Consider the following 27,644-nt stretch of genomic DNA (forward strand, 5'->3'; position numbering starts at 1 on the left):
GTGATGCAATATTTACTATTTCAGTATACAGTAAATAAGAATGCTACACTGCTTTACTACAACATGTTATTGAATTGTAATCATGTGTTCGAACCTATAATTTCACAAGAAACTTTATTCATGTTATGGCCATTGCAAACTAATAGTTAATCTTCCAAAGTAATCTAAGGTTCCGCATTTTCAAACAAGTAGACCAAATGAAATGCAAATGAGGACATAATGCTTTTTTAATTTATAGAAGGCACAATAGTTAAACACGTGTTTAGTAAGTACATACATTCTTAGTCAATCACATTCTTTTGAAATATCAACCAGTGGATTAAAGATTCACAAATAGTACCAATCAAAATTCACAGCACTGGCACTTTGGTTATCACCGGTCTAATTTTGCTTAATTGTCTTCAACTCCTAAAACTTAAGCATTTGAAATAAGATGTTCAGTGGAGCTGCAGATTTCCTAGAACAGATTTATACATGTGTAACATTACAGTATAATCACAAAAACATAAGTGCCATAGACTTTTGAGCGATATTACAGTAGTGTGCTTTCAATGCTGGATCAAGTGTCGCTTTTTTATTTGCGTTGTCGAATCCTTCATGCAGTTGGTCAGGAAATCCAGGCATCGCTTGGAGTACTCCTCTGGAAAGTCACGGAAATGGCTCACGTGGGCAGGGGTTTTGAAGTCAAAACATTCCACAGACACCCCTTTCTCCTTTAGAGTCTTGACCATGAGCTCAACATCACTGTACCGAATCACTCGATCAGCTCTGGAGTACAGGTACAGCTGGGGCCAGGTAGGAGGGCACTCCCGGATGGCATCGTAGTGGTTCTTGTGGATGTACTTGGTTATGGGGTACAGAACCACCCTAAGCAGGAAAACAGTTACAGCAAACAGTGCCAAGAGCACACACCTCAACATCACATTGATTTTGGGTCCCAGAGTAGCTGTAAGAGCCCGTAATGCCCCCCTCACATTTCCACTGCCTGGGGCACTGTCCACCACAGTCCCAACTATACATAAGGTACTGAACTGTTTATGACTGTGCAAGTGCTCAACGATGTAGCGGTACAGCATGAATCCCCCATTGCTGAACACATGGAAAAATATGGGGCTATTTTCCACCTCGTAATCATAGAGTATCTCAAGTAGTTTGTGGGCAGTGTTACTCAGCTCCTTGTAGCCAAATGATTCAGAGACGAATACTGTCTTCAAAGGCGCAGTATAGCAAATAGTGACACATCCCTGGAACAAAAAGAGGGGAAAAGGTAAGTCACACATGAATAATGAAGTAGAACAATCATTTATTGAAATGACAGGAGACATTTACCACCACAATAATAGTTTTTACGCCAACCTGTTCGTTATAAATGGAGCTGTACTTGGCAAGATGTTTGTCTCTGCAGCCAGCCCATCCCAGCAGTATGACAACTGGTTCCTTTGTTCCATGCCAGTGTCTTTCTAAAAGGAGAGAAAAACCAATCAGTTAACTACCTAACCAGGACAACTAATTTAGCTAGCTAGCAGCCTTTGAGTCAGTCCAATACAGCTATCATTGAATTATGGACGAACCTGCCAGTGCCAACGTTAACGTTGTCTAAATAGCTCATCATGGCTCTGGGTGACAGCTAACGTTAGCTAGATGAGTGTTGTTAGCTAGCCTAGCAAGGCTATAGATAAAGTGCTCACCCGAGATCAATGCATCTGGAAACACAACGTTATAGTCCATGCCATCGTCTGCCATTATGTAGCGGATTATATCACAGATAGAACAATGAGCCCTTTTGCTATACGGTTCATTTGGCTGATGCGCTGAACCTCAACGTTTTCGCAGGTTCGCTAGTCGCTACGGAAGTCGAGGGTTGTTCGTTCATTGTTTCTGATTGGTTCGCATTCCTTTCATTATACATCCAGTTCCATGTTCCTCCATGAGATGGCGTACAATGTCCATATTTGAGTTTTCAAACTGCAGTAGAAAATGAATCGAATATTTCACTCAGAATAACATGGGAATTATTTGACAACGTTATGCAATCTGTGGAATAACATTTTTATAATTTATTTCGTTTGAACAAAATATATTTAGAGGTGCTACATTATGTGATTAGTGTTGTAGTAGTGTGATATGTGAAATAACTGTAGACTACTAGAGTCCATGCATAGTAGAGGCAAATTAGTATTCACAGCTGGTGAAATTATTCAATACATTCAAACTACCATCAATATTCGAGTTAACACAGTAAAATATTGTACATTACACACACCCCCCTGTAGCTCAGTTGGTAGAGTATGGCGCTTGCAACGCCAGGGTTGTGGGTTCGTTTCCCACGGGGGGGCAGCATGAAAATGTATGCACTCACTAACTGTAAGTCGCTCTGGATAAGAGCGTCTGCCAAATGACTAAAAATGTAAAAATGTAAAAAAAATAAACAAAAACATTAGTGTGTCGCATTCTTGTCCCTGAATGGAAGCCTCAGCTGTCAATCTGGACGTGAAAATGGGATCGCAGTTTAGTGGGAGTGTTAAAGGCGATACATGGTCAATCTGCTGTCTGCATTGACCGTGCAGCATTACGATGATATGGCCATTCATACTTCTTGCGCTTCGCGGAGCAGCGCAGAGCTGTTGTTAAGGAAGTTATCAAGAAAGGGAGTTTCTGTTTATACAGGACCTTCCGCCTCACCTACCGTCAACCAATCATGTCAATGTGGAGCTATACGGAGCCCTCCACATTGTTAAAAATGTTGAGAGGCGCACAGCGATGCGACACAGAGCTCTATTTGGCCTCTGCTTGTCTCTGAGTGCTCCGCAATTGCGTCACACCATCCATATGGCGCCTCCGACCAGATTTTCGGATCAAGCATAAATTGGTTCGTAGGGGAGCCAGCCAACACTGCGTAGCAGAGCTGTCAAACGATTGAAATATCTTTAACCACTGCGATTGTGTCTTACTAATGAGAAAATAAATGCCACATAAGGGGTACTACGAGTTTACGTTTCGTTTTGAGGTCAGCTATAATTCGTGTAGTTAGAGTTACTTCGGCGTTGGCTGCATAACTTCTCGTTTGTTAGCAAAGTGTAGTGGCTACCGTTAACGTTAGCTAGCTTCTCCTCTTGTTGACAAACTAAACTAACGTTTAGCTAGCCGCTACTAGCTCGTGCATGGTGAGTAGACCGACTAGCCTGCAAGCTATATTACAATGAGGTGGAAGTAACTGAGTTTGGCCTGTCATTTCACAAGTTGTTGTTGAAGAGTCCATCATCTCATCATCTTCATGACTGTAGGTAAGAACTCTGGTTAGCTCTGCCACTGCCAGCATGCGAAGTTTGCTAGCTAGGTAACGTTAACTGAGGAAACCTGCCACTCAAATGATGTGTCCGTTTAGTAACTAACGTTAGCTAGTTGGCCAGCTCGTTTAGCAGGCTGAAATAAGCTAACTATCACGGAAAGTGAAACACGTGGCGTAAACAAAGCAACATTTTTGCAAGTAGCAACTAACGTTAGCTACCAGTAACTACAAAGTTACTAAAACAGGTTCAACTTTGTAGTTAATGCATTAACTCATTGTGTTTCTATTGGAGTATTGCACTGAACTCACCAAACGGCAAGTGTTCAAATAATGCTGGCCAGGTAAGTATTTGGTCAGCATATTGTATCCAAGCTCATATTTTAGGTTATAAACTGATGATATCAGATCAGGAGAAACTGGTCCCTCCCCTATGAACAAGACTGGGTCGTTAGTTCAAATCTCAGGAATGTCAGGTATGCTGTTGCTGCCTCGGATACCCACCCTTTACAACTGATTGAGCTCTGATAGTGAGAATAAAAATACCTTTTAGTGAATACAATCCGTTGACTATTTCACAACAGAATAGAAACCTAACTAGATTTTGCATTATTTTCTACCCTCAACCACTCTGATCATTCCTCTTTTTCATGGGAATTCTTAATCTTGCACTTCCTCATAACCAGATGACCCTCCTGTTGGTGATTTTAACAATAAACATATTTTATTGTAGCACATTTAAACAGCTGGATAGAATATAAAATACTTGGTCTCAGGGGACCACAGGGGATGTCCAGGGCTTGACATTCAGGTAAAGTTGCCAATGGCACACCGGGCAAGTGCCAACCGAAAGCTACTGGCCCAAATAATATAAGAAAATACTGGCCCGGGTCAAGATCTGTCAGGGAAGCAAATGATGCGAGCATAATTTCAATAGCAGGTGATTTTCTTTCATTTGGGCTGAGCATGTAGCCTACAGATGCAAGGTCTTTCAATGACTTTTTCATGCACTTAATTGTAATTTTCAGGGAACAACATTTTATATTGAATTGTTGTATTAGCCTATAGAAAAAAATATGCATTTACACTTAGAGAATAATGCATGTTTTGTTAAGCCTTCCCAATGGCATTATGCATCGACATTAACCTTATTTTTACATTCGAAAACATGTCAGAATACAGTGGGCATTGCCTGACTAGTTTTAAAACATGATACAATAACCCCTCAATAACTCTCAAACATTTCAAATGGCAAGACTGACTAGCTACCACAGATTTCGTTAGGGTGTTTGTTGGGAACATCTACTGTTGCATGCAGTCTATTTAGAAAGTGAGCAAAAACTGGGTTCCCTTTTTAATAAAACGCTTTGTATGGAAAATCAAGTTGAAGCCTAGTTTCGATGTTGTCTTGCTCATAATAACTGCACATGGTTTTACCGCAACGAGAGCAACAGACTAGCGCAACACCCGAAACAAGTGAAAGCGGCTACATCTTACAAAAATGTATCAGGATTTAAATCACATAAATAATTATATTGGAGCAGTAGAACTTCTAAATCGGCTACCATAACTTCAAGGACCAAATATCCTAGAGGAAATGTCTGATTGTCAAGGTAGGCTATTCCATGATGATTGAATTGCGCAAAGCAAAATTCAACCAAGACTGAACTTATTATAGCTGGTTTGCATACCCATTCTTGATTATTGCCTTAGCATTTACTGGTATATATCATAACTTGGAACATCTAATCTCAAGCTAGGCTATATGTGTGCTGCACGCGTGTGATAAATCATCGACATAACGAACTAACAACTTCAGGAATAAATACATTTTCCATTAAAAAAATTAGGCACAAGTAAAGGCTTTGATTTCTGGATAAACAGATGGAAAGGGGGTCTTAGAAAACATCTACCAGGAATAAGTCTTATAAGGTATCAGAAATTCATCAAAACACAATAATGTTGACATAGACCCCTGCCAACTAATATCAACACTTATATTACGTTTTGGAGAAATTGTTGACCTTCTGTAAGTTTTTAAGAAATATTGTCTTGTGCCTTGTAATTCCATTACCAAAAGCCCACACATCTTTAAGATCTTTAATCATTTCTCTCCCTGATGAGGAGGGAGGATAGTGAAAGTTCACAGAAGTAACAAGTAATGGTAGACCTAAAAATGTGTTATAGCAATTTTACTGATATCAGTTTTGTTTATGAATTATTAAGTGATTAAAACAAATTGGTAATAGAATTACCAAAACATCAGTAACGGAGTTACTGCAACTGAATTGGCTACAATGGAAAATCATAATAGTCACAAACTACAGCTGGGTCACCTGCTACTGTCCTCTCTTCCACTGGCATACTGTTGTGTTCCGCTCATAACTGTTTTCTTTGTCTTTCTATTGTCTGGTGGTCAAACTAAGAGTGTTAAAACAGTCTGAGTCTGGACAACTCCTCCCTCTACCTCTCTCACTCTCTAGTTAATGTCACCACTAACAGCTCTTACTGACACCTACCCATGAGCCCCCTGTCTTTCAATTTACTGTAACCAGCATCCTCACCCACTGAGAACCAACCGACACCGGACGTCCATGGATGTTGAAATTTGGTCTGTCCACCCTGGCCTTGACGTTAACGTCCACCGGACTGGACCAAATCTGAACCTATCATAGAAGTATGTTTCATAAGTTTGGATAGTACAGTCAATAAAGCAGAGTACAGTATATTGTACTGTACTGAACTCTGCTCTGCTGTATTGTACTGCACTGTACTCTACTGTGCTGTGATGTCCGAACTTGTAAATCATGAGGAGAATGACATTCATAACCAAATTATGCATATTATGGTAAGGGTAGGTAACAACACATCTGCCATGCTGATCCTCAACACGGGGGCCCCTCAGGGGTGCGTGCTCAGTCCCCTCCTGTACTCCCTGTTCACCCATGACTGCATGGCCAGGCATGACTCCAACACCATCATTAAGTTTGCCGACGACACAACAGTGGTAGGCCTGATCACCGACAATGATGAGACAGCCTATAGGGAGGAGGTCAGAGACCTGGCCGTGTGGTGCCAGGATAACAACCTCTCCAATGTGATCAAGACAAAGGAGATGATTGTGGACTACAGGGGAAAAAAAGAGGACTGAGCACGCCCCCATTCTCATCGATGGGGCTGTAGTGGAACAGGTTGAGAGCTTCAAGTTCCTTGGTGTCCACATCACCAACAAACTATCATGGTCCAAACACACCAAGACAGTCGTGAAGAGGTCAAGAGAAAGCCTATTCCCCCTCAGGAGACTGAAAATATTTGTCATGGGTCCTCAGATCCTCAAAAAGTTCTACAGCTGCACCATCGAGAGCATCCTGACTGGTTGCATCACTGCCTGGTATGGCAACTGCTCGGCCTCCGACACAAGGCACTACAAAGGGTAGTGCGTACGGCCCAGTACATCACTGGGGCCAAGCTTCCTGCCATCCAGGACCTCTATACCAGGCGGTGTCAGAGGAAGGCCCTAAAAATTGTCAAAGACTCCAGCCATTCTAGTCATAGTGTTCTCTCTGCTACCGCACGGCAAGCGGTACCGGAGTGCTAAGTCTAGGTCCAAAAGGCTTCTTAACAGCTTCTACCCCCAAGCCATAAGACTCCTGAACCGCTAATCATTGCGACCTGGACTATTTGCATTGTCCCCCCACCCCACCCCCTATTTTACGCTGCTGCTGCTCTCTGTTTATTATCTATGCATAGTCACTTTAACTCTACCCACATGTACATATTACCTCGACTAACCTGTGCCCCCGCACATTGACTCTGTACCGGTACCCCCTGTATATAGCCTCCCTACTGTTATTTTATTTTACTGCTGCTCTTTAATTATTTTTTATTTTTTACTTAACACTTATTTTTCTTGAAACTGCATTGTTGGTTAAGGGCTTGTAAGTAAGCATTTCACTGTAAGGTCTACACCTGTTGTATTCGGCACATGTGGCAAATAACATTTGATTTGATATCTGTTTAGTATAGATCAGGTACCCAAGATGTAAATCCGTTACCGGGTGTAAATCCACTTCACTTACTGTAGTTCAATAACCAAAATAGATTTTTTTCAAACTTAAGGTAGAGCATGGCGCTTGCAACGCCAGGGTTGTGGGTTCGTTTCCCACGGGGGGCCAGTATGAAAAACGTATGCACTCACTAACTGTAAGTCGCTCTGGATAAGAGCGTCTGCTAATTGACTAAAATGTTAAATGTTCTCCTGGCATCTGCCAAACCCAGATTCGTTCGTCGGACTGCCAGATGGTGAAGCGTGATTTATCACTCTAGAGAACGCGTTCCACTGCTCCAGAGTCAAATGGCTGCAAGCTTTACACCACTCCAGTCGATGCTTGGCATTGCACATGGTGATCTTAGGCTTGTGTGTGGCTGCTCTGCCATGGAAACTCATTTCATGAAGCTCCAGACGAACAGTTCTTGTGCTGACGTTGCTTCCAGAGGCAGTTGGAACTCGGTAGTGAGTGTTGCAACCGAGGACAGGCGATTTTTACGTGCTACGCGCTTCTGCACTCGGCAGTCCCATTCTGTGAGCTTGTGTGGCCTACCACTTCGCATCTGAGCCGTTGTTGCTCCTAGACGTTTTCACTTAACAACAAAAGCACTTGCAGTTGATTGGGGCAGCTCTAGCAGGGCAGAAATTTTACTAACTGACTTGTTGGAAAAGTGGCATCATATGATGGAGCTACGTTGAAAGTCAGTGAGTTCTTCAGTACGGGCCATTCTACAGCCAATGTTTATCTATGGAGATTGCATTGCTGTGTGCTTAATTTTATACACCTGTCGGCAACGGGTGTGGCTGAAATAGCCGAATCCACTAATTTGAAGGGGTGTCCACATACTTTTGGTGATGTAGTGTATTTTAATCTTAATTCGTAGCAAATATTTAAGAGTTTTTGGAAAATGTGGTCGCATAAAAGCAATAGGGTCTCTATGCTGCCACCTACTGATATGTCATCGCTCAGTGCAGCGCATCTCTCAGGAAAAGTGGGGGTGTCGAAAGGAGTGCGCATTTCGAAAGGAACAATGTGGGGGTTTCGAAAGGAACCATGTAAGGAGAGGTGGGGGTTTCGAAAGGAACCATGTAAGGAGAGGTGGGGGGTTTCGAAAGGAACCATGTAAGGAGAGGTGGGGGGTTTCGAAAAGGAACCATGTAAGGAGAGGTGGGGGGTTTCGAAAGGAACCATGTAAGGGGAGGTGGGGGGTTTCGAAAGGAACCATGTAAGGAGAGGTGGGGGGTTTCGAAAGGAACCATGTAAGGAGAGGTGGGGGGTTTCAAAAGGAACCATGTAAGGAGAGGTGGGGGGTTTCGAAAGGAACCATGTAAGGAGAGGTGGGGGTTTCGAAAGGAACCATGTAAGGAGAGGTGGGGGGTTTCGAAAGGAACCATGTAAGGAGAGGTGGGGGGGTTTCAAAAGGAACCATGTAAGGAGAGGTGGGGGGGTTTCGAAAGGAACCATGTAAGGAGAGGTGGGGGTTTCGAAAGGAACCATGTAAGGAGAGGTGGGGGTTTCGAAAGGAACCATGTAAGGAGAGGTGGGGGTTTCGAAAGCAACCATGTAAGGAGAGGTGGGGGGTTTCGAAAGGAGTCTTAACACTAGAAGCGCTGGAATTCCATAACTACTAGAACCGCCATGACTTGATATTTCTATTATTATTATTTCAAATATTCAATAATAAATAATACATTGTAAAATTTAATAATTTTAGCTAGCATTTACAATTACAATAAACTTAATGTTACATACATTGCTACCGGTAGGTAACGTTCAAAGACACAGGTCACAGTGAGTGAATAGACATACATAATTTTTTTTTGCATAACTGAAATTCCTTACTGTCAACTCTACAGACCATGACTAACAGCCGATAACCCAAACGATGTCTTGAGTGGTACCTTTCGAAACCCCCACTTCTCCTTATGATTCCTTTCGAAGCACCCACTCCTTTCGACACCCCCACTTTTCCTGAGCGATGACATATCAGTAGGTGGCAGCATGGAGACCCTGAGGAATGACTGCTCTGAGAGGTCGCAGCTGGACCCTTCTCAATAAAAGGGAGATGTTACCGTAATTCCGTTACCAAAGTTTGCATCTGCACAGTTCTAGTGTTGTCACGATACCAGTATTGCGATTAATATATGCCATTTAGCAGACGCTCTTATCCAAGGCGACTTACAATCATGCGTGCATACATTTTACGAATGGGTGGTCCCGGGAATCAAACCCACTGCCCTGGCATTACAAGCGCCATGCTCTACCAACTGACTTACAAAGGACCACTACGATACCAGATTTTCCTTGGCAAAAAAGAAAACATGAAGCAGACTAAACTCTATGTTCCTGTAATTTTTTCATTACTGGCCCACTGTACCAATTCCTATGTTAAAATTCCTCCAGTTCCCTATCGTTGAGACTCAGATTTATCACTTTGGAAGCATGCATTACGTCCACACAGGCATACAGTGCCTTCAGAAAGTATTCATACCCCGTGACTTATTCCACAATGTGTACAGCCTGAATTCAAAACACAATACCCCATAATGACAAAGTGAAAACGTCTTTAGACATTTTTGCAAATGTATTGAAAATGAAATACAGAAATCTCATTTTATATTAGTATTCACAACCCTGAATCAATACTTTGTAGAAGCACCTTTGGCAGCGATTACAGCTCTTAGTCTTTCTGGGTAAGTCTCTAAGAGCTTTCCACACCTGGATTGTGCAACATTTGCCCATTTTTATTATTTTCAAAGTTCTTCAAGCTCTGTGAAATTGGTTGTTGATCATTGCTAGATAATCACTTTTAGGTCTTGCCGTAGATTTTAAGTCAAAACTGTAACTCTGCCACTCAGGAACATTCACTTGGTAAGCATCTACAGTGTAGATTCGGCCTTGTGTTTTAGGTTATTATCCTGCTGAAAGGTGAATTCCTCTCCCAGTGTCTTTTGGAAAGCAGACTAAACTAGGTTTTCCTCTAGGATTTTGCCTGTGCTTAGCTCCATTCCGTTTATTTTTTATCCTGAAAAACTCCCCAGTCCTTACTGATTACAAGCATACCCATAACATGATGCAGCCACCATTATGCTTGAAAATATGGAGAGTGGTACTCAGTAATGTGTTGTATTGGATTTGCCCCAAACATTTTGTATTCAGGACAAAAAGTAAATAGCTTTGCCAATTTTTTTTTTGCAGTATTACTTTCATGCCTTGTTGCAAACAGGATGCATGTTTTGGAATATTTTTTATTCTGAACAGGATTCCTTCTTTTCACTCCGTCAGTTAGGTTAGTATTGTGGAGTAACTACAATGTTGTTGATCCATCCTCAGTTTTCTCCTATCACAGCCATTAAACTCCGTAACTGTTACATCATTGGCCTCATGGTGAAATCCCTGGGCGGTTTCCTTCCTCTCTGGCAACTGAGTTAGTAAGGATGCCTGTGTCTTTGTAGTGACTGGGTGTATTGATACACCATCCAAAGTGTAATTAATAACTTCCCCATGCTCAAAGGGATATTCAATGTCCGGTTTATTTTTATTTTTATTTTTACCCATCTAGTCATTGGAAAACCTCCTTGGTCTTTGTGGTTTGAAATTCACTGCTCGACTGAGGGACCTTACAGATAGCACATTTTTACTCCTGAACTTATTTAGGCTTACCATAACAAAGGGGTTGAATACTTATTGACTCAAGACATTTCAGCTTTTAATTTTTAATAATAATAATCTAAAAACACAATTCCACTTTGACATTATGAGGTATTGTGTGTAGGCCAGTGACAAAACAATCTAAAGATAATCCATTTTAAATTCAGGCAGTAACACAACAAAATGTGCAAAAAGTCCAGGGGTGTGAATACGTTCTGAAGGCACTGTAGTTTTCTCACCAGCTACGACGTGTAGGTTACTGCTGAGATGCTAGTGAGGGAAGTAAGCATTAAGACTGGAGAAATCCTGTTTACAGTATCTGCAATGTTGCTGTGGGAGGATTGATATGACATCCGTTATTTCTGTTGAGTATTTTTGCTTTAAATGAAGGAAAATGTGTCATTTGAGTGACTTTTTTTTATTTATTACTTGTTCTTGTGAACCCAGAAGACTAGGCCTAGCAGCAATTGAAATGAAAGAACAGCTCTCATATGTTATACATTCGTTCTGCTTCTGATAAGCAGATTTACTAAAATAGCAACTTTAAACATTCTTGGCAGACTGAGTTTGATCATTGTCCTACACTTGCAAAATGGCAAAAATGCCTTTAGTAGTGGAGGACGATAACATCCTTTTAAGGGTACGGCTAGAGCAGCAAAAAGATCCCAGAACAAGTCCAGTAACTTCGGATGGTTTGATTTCAGAGTTGTTTTCATTTGGGATTGGATGGGGGATGGGAATCTCACAAGAGGTTGAATTAAGAATAGCATTCTTCTCCCAGAGTTTAATAGCATCTCTAACTCAAGAAAAGGGGAGGACAGCAGAATAATCCAAAGACATCACCTAGTTACAACCAGCTCATCGAGTATGCTCAATAGACCTGTGCATGCTGGGAAAATCAGGGGTCCTTAACCAGTGCTGGATGCTTCAAAGCACTAGTGCCATGTGAAAGGTCATCCTCTCCTCACTCAGTCATAATTTAAATCAAAGGGCTGCTTCCTATGATCATTACTATGGGGTTCTTATGTTTCCTTTTGTTCCTGTTCATGCTCCCTTGTTTGTTTTGAATCCCAGTCTTGAACTTTGGCTTTATCTTGGCTTAATCTCATATAATTGGACAATCCATCCCTATTAGAGCCATTATTTGTAGGCTTGTCAGACGAGAGGTGGGTTAGGGCCCCTGTCATGTGTGTCTAAGTAGATTGACCTTGTGTAAAGTAATGCTTTTGTCTTAGTAGTTGAAAAAAGTTGGAGGAAATGTCAGAGGAATGTGATAAAATAGATTAGGCTCATTATCCCCCTCATGACAACACAACTGTGTTCTGTTTAAATGAGTGAAATGGGGATTAAAAACACGCACACACAGATTTCTTATACTTCAGGGGTGCATAAAACACCATATTTTCAATACAGATACTACCAATAGCTGAAACTCTTAATATTTTTGGGTTTTCTGGCTTGTTATTCGTGTCCTGTGAACCATAAGCTTGTACTGTATATTCTAAACTACAGAAAAGTACAAATATTATTAGCTGGCACCAAAACACACTATTTTCTCAGTCTGCCTGCTGAGAAGGTATTTTGGTGTTTCTGTCCTCTTAGGGCTGTAAAGGGTTGCCAAGCAGTTGTCGAAAATGTGAAACCTTCATCGAGGAGTCCCCCACAGAGTTCACAGTGAAGAGACAATGATGGATCGGAACAAGCGCAACTCCATTGCTGGCTTCCCCTCCATGAGGCCAGACCGTCTTGATGACCTGGATGGTGGAGGTGGAGGGGAATGGGCCCTGTCTCAGGTGGGAAGAGTGTGCCCCTCGTCCTACCGCGCCCTCATCAGTGCCTTCTCCTGCCTGACGCGTCTTGATGACTTCATCTGCGAGTGGATTGGCTCCGGCTTCTTCTCAGAGGTCTACAAGGTGGGTCTACGTTATGATTGACCTGAAATGCAATAGTTCTTTATGGTAGGTAGGTGGTACTGGTAGATAGTAAATAGTAGATTGTCTGAGGACCATTCATTCATATCAACATATGGTTTAGGCTAGGCTAGCAGAAAGCTGTAAAGCAATGGTGTGTCATCACCAGGATGATTTAGAACGCTATGATCTCATACACTGAGTTGTGGAGATATCTCTCAGCCCTCATTCTATTATTAAACCTCAGTGTGTGGTATAGAATACAGTTAGCTAACACATTGAGCGAGTGACACTGGGAGCATGAGGGGGAGACGAGAGACAGCAACCAACTAATAGCTGCCATAGCTAGGTTATTTATCATCAAATAGGATTACGTAGTACCTGTCTTGACTGCATCAAACTGGGAGAACCTAGTTAAGCTAGCTAATGTTTGGGTATGTACAGGCCCTTCCGGATAAGTCAGTTAAAATGACACATACCTGTGACAATCAGATCTGACCCAGATTGGGTCTCGGGTATTCGGGTACAGGTGGATCCGTGAACACCTCTAGCCGCTTCCTATTACATTGATCTAGCCTATTCTCTCACAATCGACTGATTTGGGACGGGCGGAATGCCCTTCTATATTTTCATGTCGTAATCAGAGCGACATGGAAATATAGAAGGGCTTTTCGCACTGAAGAGGTTTATGATAGTGATTAGACGTTAGGCTACAATGGCTGTCTAAGTGCTATATTGTCAATTACACTAAGTCAGCCTGACATGGTTGGTACTTGTACAGAGATTGCTGTTGAGGTTAGATGTTCAAGTCCTTTGCTGACATTTTGAGGTCATGTTAGCTACGTTCACTTTTGGTGTAACCCACATTGTAATTTCCTACATCCGGTCTCAGCGCTCATTAAAGTTATTTTCATTTTTACTTTCAATGAGGGACTTTCAATTAGTTATAGGCTATTGACTTCAGCTTCACCTACTGAAAAGTCAGGGTATTCTTTTTTGATGTTGTCACAACCACCACAATAATGTCAGCACTTTCTATCTCATGCCTCCGTCTTAGTCATACTATTTCCATTCCATCTGTATGTATGAGTCATGCATACAGATAGAATGGAAATAGAATTCAGAGCAGTTCTTGGATCAAGCATGAAACTATCCGAATTACAGAAAGGAGTAGAAGTGTTGCTATGTCTGGAGCCGTGATGTACAGTAATCTAATGCCTGCTTCAGAGCATGGCCATAGTGGTCTGCCTTGGAAATGCTCATTGGATTCAAAGGGTTAATGCATAGCACCCAATGCTGACTTGGTGGGGGAAGGGCAACGTGTAGGGTCCTGCCCCAGTCTGTCTGAGGGGAAGTCATCACACCATGTATTTTAGGGAGGGAATGCCCATCTAACCTGAACATGACTGGGGCCTTCTGCCCTACAAATAGTCCTTGTTGAACAAACCCTAAAGAAAAAGCTTCCTTTATTTAAACACATTCTTTTAAAGGTGCTGTTTAATCCTTAGGGCCATGATATTGTTATATTGCAGCTGATTCCAGTCTTTTTCACTCGAGATTCAATGCAGACAAGAACTATGGCTCAAGTCAAAATGATGACTTCAGCTTTATTAGTACAATATTTACCCTCGTTGCTTGTCAATTGTTTGTCGTCTCACTGACACCACACTTGCATCTGTAAATGCTTAACGGACCCAAATATTTACTGTGTAATGAGAGTTCCATATTTGTCCAAGCAAGGGGACGAAAGATCTACATTACGTTTTCTTTTTTTAAATCATGAAATCAATGGAATTATCTGTTTGTCTTAGACTGTGTGTCCTGTCTACAGGGCTAGGTATTGAGGAGGCTAGCTGGATTGATGAAACAGATTGGAGGTGCAGGGTCTTGCTGGGGCAGCATTATGGGTCTTTGTTTGAGCCAGGCTGTTCTCGCTCTCTCTCCTGGTGGGCAGAGGGTGGGAGTGGGGGAGGTGGTCTAGAGGAGGCCATCTGCTCCTCTCCTACAGGGAAGAGGAAGACTAGCTGCACCTTTGTACTTGAACTTCAAGAGTGGCTAAAGAACCACTATAAACTGGAGACTCATCCAAGTGCTATATAAGACTAGATTGGTCTGCTTCCCTTTTCTGTACCTCAAACTTCCTTTTATCTCCGCTCTCCAACAACGTTGATAAACCCCTCATATCGATCTGAAAAGGATCATAGAGAGATTGAGACAAGGACAGCAAATGAAACCTATAAACTAGCTATATAACCAGATATGCATTGTATCTGTTACTGTACTCGCAGACCGACCTGAGAGACTTAGTATCTTCTTAGTCACTGGTTTCAGTGTCTTAATATTTCAGCTGGAGGAAGTGTGCAGTAGCAGATACAGCTTATTTTCTCACCCTGACTCATAACTTCCTGTGTTTTTTATGGCCCTGAGAAAGCAAATAAATCTGATCTTAGGGAAGTACAGAGTTTGTTCTGTATTGTTGTAGTTGTTAGGACAGTATTCTGCCTTCTCTGCCAATAAAAGGGGTACATTTTAGGTAGTTGTGATAGGGTAACACCTAGGTTACACATTACAACATTCATAGTCTTGACCTCAGCTCAGTATTCTTTCAAGTGCACCACTGTGTGGATGACAGACAGCCACTCATCTTTGATCACAACAGAGAACATGCTGCAAGGAAGGCCAGTGACTGACCTAATTCAAAGTAGAAATAGATTAGGTTGACTCCCCATTGTTATGGTTCTGGATTTGGAATGACATTCATTTTGCTGCAGAAATAGAGCAAACCATTCTCCACGATCTTGGAATAACGATAATGTTTAGGGAAAAGTGTCCCCATGATAAGGGAATATTGATAAGGGAACGTTAGTGTTAAAGAGAAGCGTTCAGATAATGCCTAAATGACCGGATTGTTGTGTTCGTTGCAGGTACGCCACAGAGTGTCGGGCCAGGTGATGGCTCTGAAGATGAACAAACTGAGCAGTAACCGAGCCAACATGCTGAGAGAGGTCCAACTGATGAACAGACTGTCCCATCCCAATATCCTCAGGTGACCTCCAGGAAACAAAACACCTGTCTACCACTACATTTTGGACAGTAAATTTTTTTGGCATGCCACTATCCTCAATATTTTGTATAGTTTGAATATCAATCTGTCCTTTTGAAGAAACATAGAAATAAAATGCCTTCTGCGATATTATACAATTATTTTTAATTAAGTATTGTTCAGTTACTGATTAAATTATCCCAGCTTTTTAATAACAATCTCAAGGGGCTATAAAAAACATGGGTAAAATACAGGGCTAGCAAAGTTCAGTTATGGTGCCTTATTCATAAATGGGGTCATTTCTTACTGACTAATAGCATAATCCCTTTTTTTCTAGAAAGTCACTTAGTATCACAGTCATTTGTGAACCCTTCATCTTTTAAAGAGACTTTGATCTGTAAATTTCTGTCAAAATGACATTAGCCTCCGCTTTGTAATGGAATCAGTGGGCCCTGTGTAGCTCAGTTGGTAGAGCATGGCGCTTGCAACACCAGGGTTGTGGGTTCGTTTCCCACGGGGGGCCAGTATGGAAATGTATGCACTCACTAACTGTAAGTCGCTCTGGATAAGAGCGTCTGCTAAATGACTAAAATGTAAAATGTAAATGTAATATATAAATAATATTATAAACCGGGTGGTTTGAGTGCTGATTGGCTGAAAGCCGTGGTATATCAGACAGTATACCATATGTATGACAAAACATTACTATTTATTGGTCTAATTACGTTGTTAACCAGTTTATAATAACAATAAGACACCTCAGGGGTTTGTGATATATGGCCAATATACCACGGCTAAGGGCTGTATCCAGGCATTGCGTTGTGCATAATGGCCATATATAACACCTCCTCTTGCTTTATGGCTTAAATAATGCCATTTAGCAGACTCTTTTATCCAAAGCGACTTACAGTAATGCTTGCATACATTTTACATATGGGGTGTGACCTTGATCTCCCCTGTTCCACAGAATTGAACAATGGATTTTCTGGAACAACATCCTGAGTTTGGATTTCATTGACATGCACACCCTTCTGAGGAACCAACCATTCCTTTTTCACTTTCTTCTCACCAAAGCTGTTTATTTTCGTATAAAGTTGTGAGCCTGCAAAATGGGCATGCACACATATTTGACCAAACCCATCATGATAGAACAAATTGTTTTGGATACATTATTGTATGACATTGTTTTATGTTGTCATGGACAATAATAATGAACTATCTGTGAATTTCCTATCCTCAAATAGATTAGGCTGACTGAGGCTTTGCATGATATTCTACAGAGCTCACATTCTGCTGTAGGTGGTGGGTAGGAAAGCGCGATGGTCTGTGTGTGCTGTGTTACAATCACAGCTTTGTTGCAGTTAGTTCTGTGGTGGTGGGCTGATGACAATTCTGAGGGGTCTTTGTCTGAGAAACCCTTTCGGGGACCCACAAAGTTGTCTCGCATTTATTGGGTCATAACTCAGGGCCACCAACACTCGCTGTGCGTACAGCCTGGCTCGTGTGTTAGGATATTCATACAGCCAGTTTGTCATTTAGAAAAACAGACTGCCTTGACTGGGACTCCTGCCTGTTAAGATTTGGAAGCAGTGGCTCAGAAAAAGAGGGAGAGAAAAAGAGATTGGAATGCAGGTCAAGAGAGTGAGCCTTGTTTTCCCCTAGAAAATGACTTTCTTGTTTGCACCGCTCTTGTTGGGTCTTGTCTTGCAGTGCAGAAATATGCTGTCGTCCTTGGGCCAGATTATGACTTTTTTGCACTGCATATAGGCCCACTCAAATGTTAAACTCTGGACCCCCATAACTTAGCTTTGTCATGTCAATATACAGTGGGGGAAAAAAGTAATTAGTCAGCCACCAATTGTGCAAGTTCTCCCACTTAAAAAGATGAGAAGCCTGTCATTTTCATCATAGGTACACGTCAACTATGACAGACAAATTGAGAAAAAAATCCAGAAAATCACATTGTAGGATTTTTTATGAATTTATTTGCAAATTATGGTGGAAAATAAGTATTTGGTCACCTACAAACAAGCAATATTTCTGGCTCTCACAGACCTGTAACTTCTTCTTTAAGAGGCTCCTCTGTCCTTCACTCGTTACCTGTATTAATGGCACCTGTTTGAACTTGTTATCAGTATAATAGACACCTGTCCACAACCTCAAACAGTCACACTCCAAACTCCACTATGGCCAAGACCAAAGAGCTGTCAAAGGACACCAGAAACAAAATTAAAGACCTGCACCAGGCTGGGAAGACTGAATCTGCAATAGGTAAGCAGCTTGGTTTGAAGAAATCAACTGTGGGAGCAATTATTAGGAAATGGAAGACATACAAGACCACTGATAATCTCCCTCGATCTGGGGCTCCACGCAAGATCTCACCCCGTGGGGTCAAAATGATCACAAGAACGGTGAGCAAAAATCCCAGAACCACACGGGGGGACCTAGTGAATGACCTGCAGAGAGCTGGGACCAAAGTAACAAAGCCTACCATTAGTAACACACTACGCCACCAGGGACTCAAATCCTGCAGTGCCAGACGTGTCCCCCTGCTTAAGCCAGTACATGTCCAGGCCCGTCTGAAGTTTGCTAGAGAGCATTTGGATGATCCAGAAGAGGATTGGGAGAATGTCAGATGAAACCAAAATATAACTTTTTGGTAAAAACTCAACTCGTCGTGTTTGGAGGACAAAGAATGCTTAGTTGCATCCAAAGAACACCATACCTACTGTGAAGCATGGGGGTGGAAACATCATGCTTTGGGGCTGTTTTTCTGCAAAGGGACCAGGACGACTGATCCGTGTAAAGGAAAGAATGAATGGGGCCATGTATCGTGAGATTTTGAGTGAAAACCTCCTTCCATCAGCAAGGGCATTGAAGATGAAACGTGGCTGGGTCTTTCAGCATGACAATGATCCCAAACACACCGCCCTGGCAACGAAGGAGTGGCTTTGTAAGAAGCATTTCAAGGTCCTGGAGTGGCCTAGCCAGTCTCCAGATCTCAACCCCATAGAAAATCTTTGGAGGGAGTTGAAAGTCCGTGTTGCCCAGCGACAGCCCCAAAACATCACTGCTCTAGAGGAGATCTGCTTGGAGGAATGGGCCAAAATACCAGCAACAGTGTGTGTGAACCTTGTGAAAACTTACAGAAAACGTTTGACCTGTGTCATTGCCAACAAAGGGTATATAACAAAGTATTGAGAAACTTTTGTTATTGACCAAATACTTATTTTCCACCATAATTTGCAAATAAATTCATTAAAAATCCTACAATGTGATTTTCTGGATTTTTTTTCCTCATTTTGTCTGTCATAGTTGACGTGTACCTATGATGAAAATTACAGGCCTCTCTCATATTTTTAAGTTGGAGAACTTGCACAATTGGTGGCTGACTAAATACTTTTTTTCCCCACTGTAGATCAAGATGCTAAAATAAATTGTAGAGATGAGCACAACAGGCGATCCCTAAATATGCATCCACCACATGTATCTCTCATGGTATTTTGTGGTAAATATACTGAACAAAAATATAAACGCAACATGCAACAATTACAATGATTTTCCTGAGTTACAGTTCATATAAGTAAATCAGTCAATTGAAATAAATTCTAATCTATGGATTTCACATGACTGGGCAGGGGTGCAGCCATGGGTGGGCCTGGGAGGGCATAGGCCCACCCACTGGGGAGCTAGGCTCAGCCAATCAGAATGAGTTTTTCCCCACAAAAGGGCTTTATAGCAGACCCAAATAATTGTCAGTTTCATCAGCTGTCCGGGTAGCTGGTCTCAGACGATCCCACAGGTGAAGAAGCCAGAAGTGGATGTCCTGGGCTGGTGTGGTTATACGTGGTCTGCTGTTGTGAGGCCAGTTGGACATACTTCCAAATTCTCTAAAACGACGCTTATGTTAGAGAAATTAACATTACATTCTCTGGCAGCAGCTCTGATGGACATTCCTGCAGTCAGCATGCCAATTACACTCCCTCAAGTTGAGACATCTGTGGCATTGTGTTGTGTGACAACTGCACATTTTAGTGTCCTTGTATTGTCCCCAGCACAAGGTGCACCTGTGTAATGATCATGCTGTTTAATCAGCTTCTTGATATGCCACACCTGTCAGGTGGATGGATTATCTTGGCAAAGGAGAAATGCTCAGTAACATGAATGTAAACACATTTGTGCACAACATTTGAGAGAAATATGCTTTTTGTGCGTATGGAATATTTCTAGGATCTTTTATTTCAGCTCATGAAATGTTCAGGATACATAGAAACAATAACTGACTGATGTTTTTGTCTTGCTATAGGTTCATGGGTGTGTGTGTTCAGGAAGGCCAACTCCATGCTCTGACTGAGGTAAGATGAACCACTGTTCTCCTTTGTGACTTACAGCCTTCTAATAGATGGCCTACACCTCAGAAACATGACTGTGCCGCTGGCTGTCATGTTTCAGGTTGGGACACTGTCTTCTTCTGTTTTTCATCCACTCTATGATGGAATGTGATTCTAGAAACATGATGGTTTCTCTAGCATCAGTATAGGCCTAAATGCTTTTTACTTGTAATGTAGCGAATACTGTCATATTGCTCATTGAGTCCTGTTGCAGTATGGTCAGTTTGTTATGTAATGTAAGTCTCAGATAAGTATAACCCACTGAAAGGTGACATCATAGCCATGATTATAATGAAAAGAAATTGTGAATGTTTATCAGGGGTTTTTCTTCAGGTGAACACTAAACAGTAACGCATCGCCCAGAAGGACAGCAACCTGTAATTGAAAGAACCTTGAGTTTTTCTGCATAGTTTACATGTGAGCAAATAAAGCTGTGTTGATGTTCTCAATGAAAACCCAGGGGATGGGTTCTATTAGGGCTATGGGTTATGTTTTCAAGCTTGACTTATTTTTAACCTGTCTGTGTGACTGAGTCGGCATGTGCGTGTCCATGTAATCCAAATAGATAACCTTGTGCTAATGAAAAGCGTTGATTAGTAAGGGGGAAAAGCTTCACGACTGACTGCCCCATCTGAGCCCAAGCCCTCGTGTGAAGTGAATGATAGCAGGAAGTTATCCAATATGTGGATCCATGGAGATGAAGACTGGGAGAGAGGGAAATGTCTCACACAGCAGTCTCCTGGGGCTGTGGTGTCAGCAGCCTCGAGCCAGGCTGTGAATACTGAAAACACGGCATCATGGGGTTATGTTTTGCTGCTACTGCTGTATAAACAGAACTAGCCGCTAGCTACCAGCACTGTCTGCTCTGGCTGGATCCTGATCTTAGTGACGGGCCTGACGGGTCTCCATGGTAGGAAATGAAGAGTCATGTTACTGTGCAGCCACAGGCTTAGAGATCCAATCACTCCTCAGGGCTCTACAGTGCAACCATTTACTCCCATATGCGCCTAAATATTTTGCTTTGTGACCTGGAATTTTAATTTCGGAGCACCAGTATGCCTAGAAAAATGAAGGATTCTAGCTTAATTACCTCATATATTTCATTGTGTTCCTACATTTCTTTGTGTGTGCCTACATTTTTTAATTTAGAATCACACGTGCTCCTTGTAAATAAAAGGTCAGCGTAGAGCCCTGCTCCTCCGACCAAAACTCCCTTGGCCTCCGCTGGCCCCGCCAGGGCCCGTCAGGTCGGCACACTAACCTCTGCTCTGCTTCCCACTGCCTGATAGACCTAGATTACACATTAGGCAAAGACCGATTAGGAGCATTATAATCTGGGTAATCCATGAGCCACTGGGGGATTAGACCATTATTTGAAGCTGCTCGCAGTGGTCACAAGAGACAATGAATTCCCATTTTCTTTCTGTCTTTCTTAGCTTTAATTCAGGAAGGCTCAAGGAAAGCCTTATCTAAAGCTAAGTGTATCAGTTAATGATTTCAAAAAATTGCACCTGCCTAGAACAGTGTTTTCCATTGGTACTTGGGGTAGCCAGCCAAATAGAAAAAGTAGCCAGCCAGGGAGTTCCGGGGAAATTCTTTTTTGAGCTCTATTTTGGTTGCATATGGTACATTCTAATACCTTGATTCCATCTGAAATACACAGATAAACGATTTAATACTTTGGTATTGAGTAGAAAGACATGACTTTGCAATTAAAATTACTGAAATTGTATAAATTCAGTGTGTTAGTAGATGTGGGTATTGTCTAGGCCTAGGCTTCTATGATCAGGACTATATTCTAAGTATGATGACCTTCTTTAACATTAAACCTGTCTTCTCTTGAGATTCAAGTCATGTTTACAGTTTTACTGCAAGATATGAATTGCCACAATGATGTTTGTTAAAATTATGTATTTTGTCTGCTGCGGACATAAAGGTAATATGGGTGACCTATACCATTAACAGTTTGGCCTGTCAATCAATCACTGTGGGTGAGACATTGAAGGAAGGCAGCAGATTATTAATCTTGTCAGAAAAACTAGTCTAGTCTACCCTTTCAATTTAGTTTGTGGCAAAAATCTAAGAGAAAAGGTTGTGTTGTGTTCTGTCAAGTAAACATATATCGTTTTTTTTATGCAAACATTGTCCGGTTTTGTGCACCTCCACTTTTCTACAAAGTCAGGCGCCCATGAATAGACCTACAGGTATGATTGAACAATGAAGCAGTTTGACATGGGCTTTGCTACACAGAACAAACTCAATCATCAAGTTTGCTGACTACACAACAGTGGTAGGCCTGATTACCAACAACGATGAGACTGCCTATAAGGAGGAGGTGATAACCCTAGCGGAGTGGTGCTAGGAAAATAACTTCTCCCTCAACGTCAACAAAATGAAGGAGCTGATCGTGGACTACAGGAAACGGCAGAGAGAGCAAACCCCCATCCATATCGAGGCCACAGTGGAGAGGGTCAAAAGCTTTAAGTTCCTCGGCATGCACATCACTGAGGACCTGAAATGGTCTCTCCACACCACAGGAGACTAAAGAAATGTGGCTTGGCCCCTAGACTCTCACAATCTTCTACAGAGGCAACATTGAGAGCATTCTGTCAGGCTGTATCACCGCCTGGTACGATAACTGCACCGTCCGCAACCGCAGGGCTCTCCAGAGGGTGGTGCGGTCAGCCCAACGCATCACTGGGGGCACACTGCCTGCCTTCCAGGACATCTACAGCACCCGGTGTCACAGGAAGGCCAAGAAGATCATCAAAGACCCCAGCCACCCGAGCCACGGCCTGTTCCTCCATCTAGAAGGAGGAGAGACCGTACAGGTGCATCAAAGCTGGGACCGAGAGACCTGATAAACAGCTTCTGTCTCCAGGCCATCAGACTGTTAAATATTCACCACTAGCCGGTCTCCGCCCAGTACCCTGCCCTGAACCTTAGAGACTGCTGCCCTATGTACATAGTCATTGAACACTGGTCACTTTTAATCATGTTCACATACAGTTTTACCCACTTTATATATATAAACTTTATTCTAGTTATGGCTCATCCTATATAACTACTGCTGTACACCTTTTCTATTCATATGCTGTCTATACACACCATTATACACTCAGTGGCCAGTTCACGAAAACGGTTCAATCCTACAGACAGTGAGTCACGTAGCAATGGCTTGCTATATAAAGTAGGCAAAAAGGCATCGAGGCATTGTTACTGTACGATTGAACGTTAGAATGGGCAAAACGAGTGACCTAAGCGACTTTGAGCGTGGTATGATCGTCAGTGCCAGGTGCGCCCGTTCCAGTATCTCAGAAATGGCCAACCTTCTGGGTAATTCACACATGAGTGTCTAGGGTTTACCGAGAATGGTGCAACAAACAAAAAAACATCCAGTCAGCGGCAGTCCTGTGGGCGAAAACAGCTCGTTGGTTTGAGGTTGAAGTACAATGGCAATAATCATGCAAGCTAATAGGCGGGCCACAAACAGGCAAATAATGGCACAGTACAACAGTGGTGTGCAGAATGGCATCTCGGACCGCACAACTTGTCAGTCCTTGTCACAGATGGGCTATTGCAGCAGACGACCACACCGGGTTTGACTCCTATCAGCTAAAAACAAGAAGAAGATGTGGCTCCATTAAGCACGCGATCACCAACACTGGACAATTAAGGACTGGAAAAACATTGCCTGGTCCGAGGAATCTCGGTTCATGTTGCGTCATGCTGATGACAGAGTCAGGATTTGGCGTAAGTAGCATGAGTCCATGGCCCTATCCTACCTGGTGTCAACGGTACAGGCTGGTGGCGGTGGCGTAATGTTGTGGGAAATGTTTTCCTGGCACACATTAGGTCCCTTGATACCAATTGAGCAACGTTTCCATTCCCCAAAGAATTCAGGCTGTTCTGGAGGCAAAGTGGGGTCCGACCCGGTACTAGATGGGTGTACCTAATAAATATTCCGGACTGTGACATTGCTCATTCTGTATTTCTTGATTATAATTTTTTTACTTATTGGATTATGTGTGTGTTGTTTTGTATTGCTAGGTATTACTGCACAAGCATTTCGCTGCACCTGCAACATCTGCAAATTTGTGTACCCAACCAATAAACTTTGATTTGATTGAGAAAGCAGCAGCTGACTACTCCATTGTTGACACTTTAATCAAATCATTAGGCCTATATCAATATATTTACTAATACCAAATAAGTATCATGACATTAGTTTTTAAAACCTTCAATCTGTTTTCTTTTATCATATTTTGGACCAGAATGAGGCTCTCTCTCCACTGCCTATTGTTCCGTCAGTGAGGACTAAACAGCTTTATCGAATGTTTTCATAATTTATCTGCAGATAATCTCCAAAAAGCAGTAGTAGCCTACCAGTATGCAAATTGGGGAGCCAAATGAACGGCTCTCTCACCGATTCGGTTCCGTTCACCTTAAAGATAAGTTCAAAAAGAGCCATCCGTTCGCAAACAACCCATCACTAGGCTACATCAATGACTGTATGGGGCTACACTGACAAGTCACTTTAGCGGTCACAGGCAAGTCTCGACATGGGCTTCGAATCCTAGGAAAATACACACAAGATCTTTGGTTTACTTGTCCCAATGCAATACCCTGGACATATAACTACGTTGTATGATTTATGAATAGCAAAGGGATATATGAGATTGACTTTATTCAGTCAGTTCGACACCTTTTTATAAACTACTTTCGGTCATCCAATCAAATGACAGTAAATAGCCTATATGACCAATCTGTGGCTGGCTAAAGGCCTATGAAACACGCAAAATAAAATGTAAATGAATGTGCCATAAAACAATAATTATGTGGATTTCAACTCATCGTTACCACTTACATAACATGGGACGTGTAAATTCACGCACAGGAGACGACGAAGAAGCATCATGCTCTCCTTCCGTGAAAAGAAATTTGACCGCAACCAACCACAGCGCACAAAAATAATACAGGTTCCGAGAGTTGGGACAAACAGCAGACTAACAAAACAGAAGTTTGTCATTGCTGGCTTTTGACTGACAGGCGCATGTCATCGATGGCTGTGACTGACAGGCGCCTGTGCTATCAATAGATTGCTAGAAGATGCATATCGTTCATTCTAGTGGGAAAAGCCTATACTGACTTTTCTGACTAGCGAATTTAAACGTTTAAATGAAAAGAAGCCTAGTTAATGAAGTGGGGAAAAAGTAGCCAGCTGACAATGTCTGTTATCGGCTATTTAGCCGACAGCCGGCGCTTATGGAAAACACTGCTAGATTTGTTTCTCCATCAACATGTCCTGTTTAGACAGTCCCATTTTCACTGCCTGGGTTCTGCCCTTTTATCCTTTAGTCCACTACTCTTGCTCTCTGTGATCATGTGTCAATGTCCTTACGGTCCCTTCTCCAGGTTACTGTGTCAGGGTTTGGGGTGGAGGTGAGTTGATGTGGCCTTGTAACCTTGAGCAGGCGTCGCTCCCTGTGTGCCTAACTTTGGTCTTGGCTCACTCTGATCTGGAGACTCTCGTCTCTAAACCTACTGGGTGCATGGAGTGCATCATGTCCACACAGACCGACTGGCAGCAGGATTTGTCTGGGCTTTACCCCTGTGAAGTGGAGGCTCCTAGTGGAGCGCTAGGCTGGCAGACAACAGATGCGGGGGGCTACAGAGGAATTTGTAAGGCAAACAAGCTGTAATCGTCTCCTGCGTCTGGCCTTGGTTTGGGGATGGTCTGCAGGGCAGGGGGAGAGACCAGACAGAGACCGAGGGGGTATGGGTTAGTGTAGAGGATTACAGCGTGCTGGGCTTTCAGTGCCTTAGACCAAATGACATGCGCACACACACTTGAGTTTATTTGTGTGTTTCTAGGTTTACTTATTATTAGGCCTACTTCAAACATTCTACCTGAACAAAGGTAGAAGACTGAAGCACATGTCAAAAGTGAGTGATGCTGTAACCTCCACTTTGGGCAGACTAAATTCCATTGAAAGGTTAAGCAGTAAAAAGTATTGGCTAAGGGAGTTTAGTCTTTGTTCACATACGTCATTTATTTACAGTTCCAACTGGGAGGAGACACAGACGCGTTTGACTAATATATTTTCTAGATGTCCTGAATGAATTCATTGACAGTTTGCCAAGAAACCTAAAACACACCAGTCTAAAATCACAAGGGAGGCCCAGAAAAATCTGGTCAGTCAAGGGACCCCAGTCTCTCTTTTCGTTACCCTTGTCTACTTCAATTTCTATCAGTAGTTATTTTCCACATTTTTGTTGTTTTGTGGATGGATGAATCATTCTACACTACATGATATACTGTAGGTTAGGCTAGTTCTGTGTGGGACAGCCAAGCCTTTCCTGTTTAGAGCCGACATGCACAATGTAAAAGAGAGCTACTTTTAAAACCACTTAGTGGATTTCCACTTCACTTAGCTTTCCCTGCAAGCAGGTAGTCCCGTTTGTCTGTCACTGGCATTGTCCCCAACTATGTTTAGAGCGCTCAGAGTAACTCGATTGACTTCTTTAACCTGTCTTCCTGAATGGGGCGGTGCTTAGCCCCAAATGACCAACAGGATGCTGTAACAATGTCTGTACAGAACCGTACCTCATATCTCAATACCTCATATAGAGTATGTACAGGATATAGTCATTGAATTCAATAGAATGTACATTTACTGATAATGTGTACTTTTTCCTACCCAGGTTTTGCTCACGTCGAGGTGAAAGCCTGTGACATAGGATAACTTTCTCCTGAACTTTAATTTGAAACCGTCCTAAATTGTTCTATTGTTTTCCCTATCTCTCTACCTTTCTGCAGTACATCAATGGTGGGAACCTGGAACAGCTGCTGGACAGCAACAAGCCTCTGAGCTGGGCTGCCAGGGTCAAGCTGGCCTGTGAGATTGCCAATGGCCTAGGCTACCTGCACTCCAAAGGCATCTTCCACCGGGACCTCACTTCCAAAGTGGGTGGCAGTTAACTGTGGCTGGATGCGTCTGAAATGTGGTGCTCTATAAAGGGAATAGGGTGCCATTTCAGATGCACCTGTGTTTCCTTTCTAAAACAGAATAATACATCTAGTCAGCCTTAATGTACCGTAACGGGTGTGTTCCAGTGTGTTTTCTTCAAACCATGGGAGTTGGGACCTGGTTTCCTCGCATAGTACTTGATGTTATTGTGATTATCTGGCTATATCGGTTTCTTCAATTGCGGGTTGAAACTGAGCCACATGGGGCTTTGACTCATGGGGCACCTCTTGAGTTGAATCTAATCGACCAACACTCTTTGTTTGGTGGCTATGTGATTTAGTTT

The 27,644-nt window shown here is 42.4% G+C and overlaps 2 protein-coding genes across 3 annotated transcripts in view; one reads left to right on the plus strand and one right to left on the minus strand.

The window, feature by feature from the left end:
• Positions 1 to 209: 209 nt before the first annotated feature.
• LOC121534623 (transmembrane protein 53) lies at positions 210 to 1,883 on the minus strand. Its single transcript, XM_041841198.1, has 3 exons — positions 1,689 to 1,883; positions 1,357 to 1,460; positions 210 to 1,244 (listed from the first exon to the last, which is right to left on the minus strand). The coding sequence occupies exons 1-3, from the start codon at positions 1,741 to 1,743 to the stop codon at positions 549 to 551; spliced, it is 855 nt and encodes a 284-aa protein (XP_041697132.1). The 5' UTR covers positions 1,744 to 1,883; the 3' UTR covers positions 210 to 548.
• Positions 1,884 to 2,749: 866 nt separating this feature from the next.
• Positions 2,750 to 27,644, plus strand: part of LOC121535227 (dual specificity testis-specific protein kinase 2) — a 29,686-nt gene continuing 4,791 nt past the window's right edge. Inside the window, exons 1-5 of one of the 2 annotated variants that reach the window (XM_041842083.2) lie at positions 2,750 to 3,284; positions 12,589 to 12,899; positions 15,821 to 15,942; positions 20,246 to 20,294; positions 27,151 to 27,297. In XM_041842083.2, the coding sequence (XP_041698017.1) occupies positions 12,672 to 12,899; positions 15,821 to 15,942; positions 20,246 to 20,294; positions 27,151 to 27,297 (546 nt within the window). In that variant the 5' untranslated portion in view covers positions 2,750 to 3,284; positions 12,589 to 12,671. The remainder of the gene's footprint in view (positions 3,285 to 12,588; positions 12,900 to 15,820; positions 15,943 to 20,245; positions 20,295 to 27,150; positions 27,298 to 27,644) is intronic. The other variant, XM_041842084.2, reaches the window with a different exon arrangement.

Source organism: Coregonus clupeaformis, chromosome 21 (assembly GCF_020615455.1).
Source record: "Coregonus clupeaformis isolate EN_2021a chromosome 21, ASM2061545v1, whole genome shotgun sequence".
Classification (NCBI taxonomy): domain Eukaryota; kingdom Metazoa; phylum Chordata; class Actinopteri; order Salmoniformes; family Salmonidae; genus Coregonus; species Coregonus clupeaformis.

What these genes read in the sequence shown, in the direction of transcription:
- LOC121534623 (XM_041841198.1), bottom strand. Translation starts at nt 1,743, where the DNA reads ATGGCAGACGATGGCATGGACTATAACGTTGTGTTTCCAGATGCATTG. An exon ending in TCCAGATGCATTGATCTCGG is followed by an intron (nt 1,461 to 1,688) that starts GTGAGCACTTTA and finishes CTCTCCTTTTAG; the next exon opens with AAAGACACTGGCATGGAACA. An exon ending in GCTCCATTTATAACGAACAG is followed by an intron (nt 1,245 to 1,356) that starts GTTGGCGTAAAA and finishes TTTTTGTTCCAG; the next exon opens with GGATGTGTCACTATTTGCTA.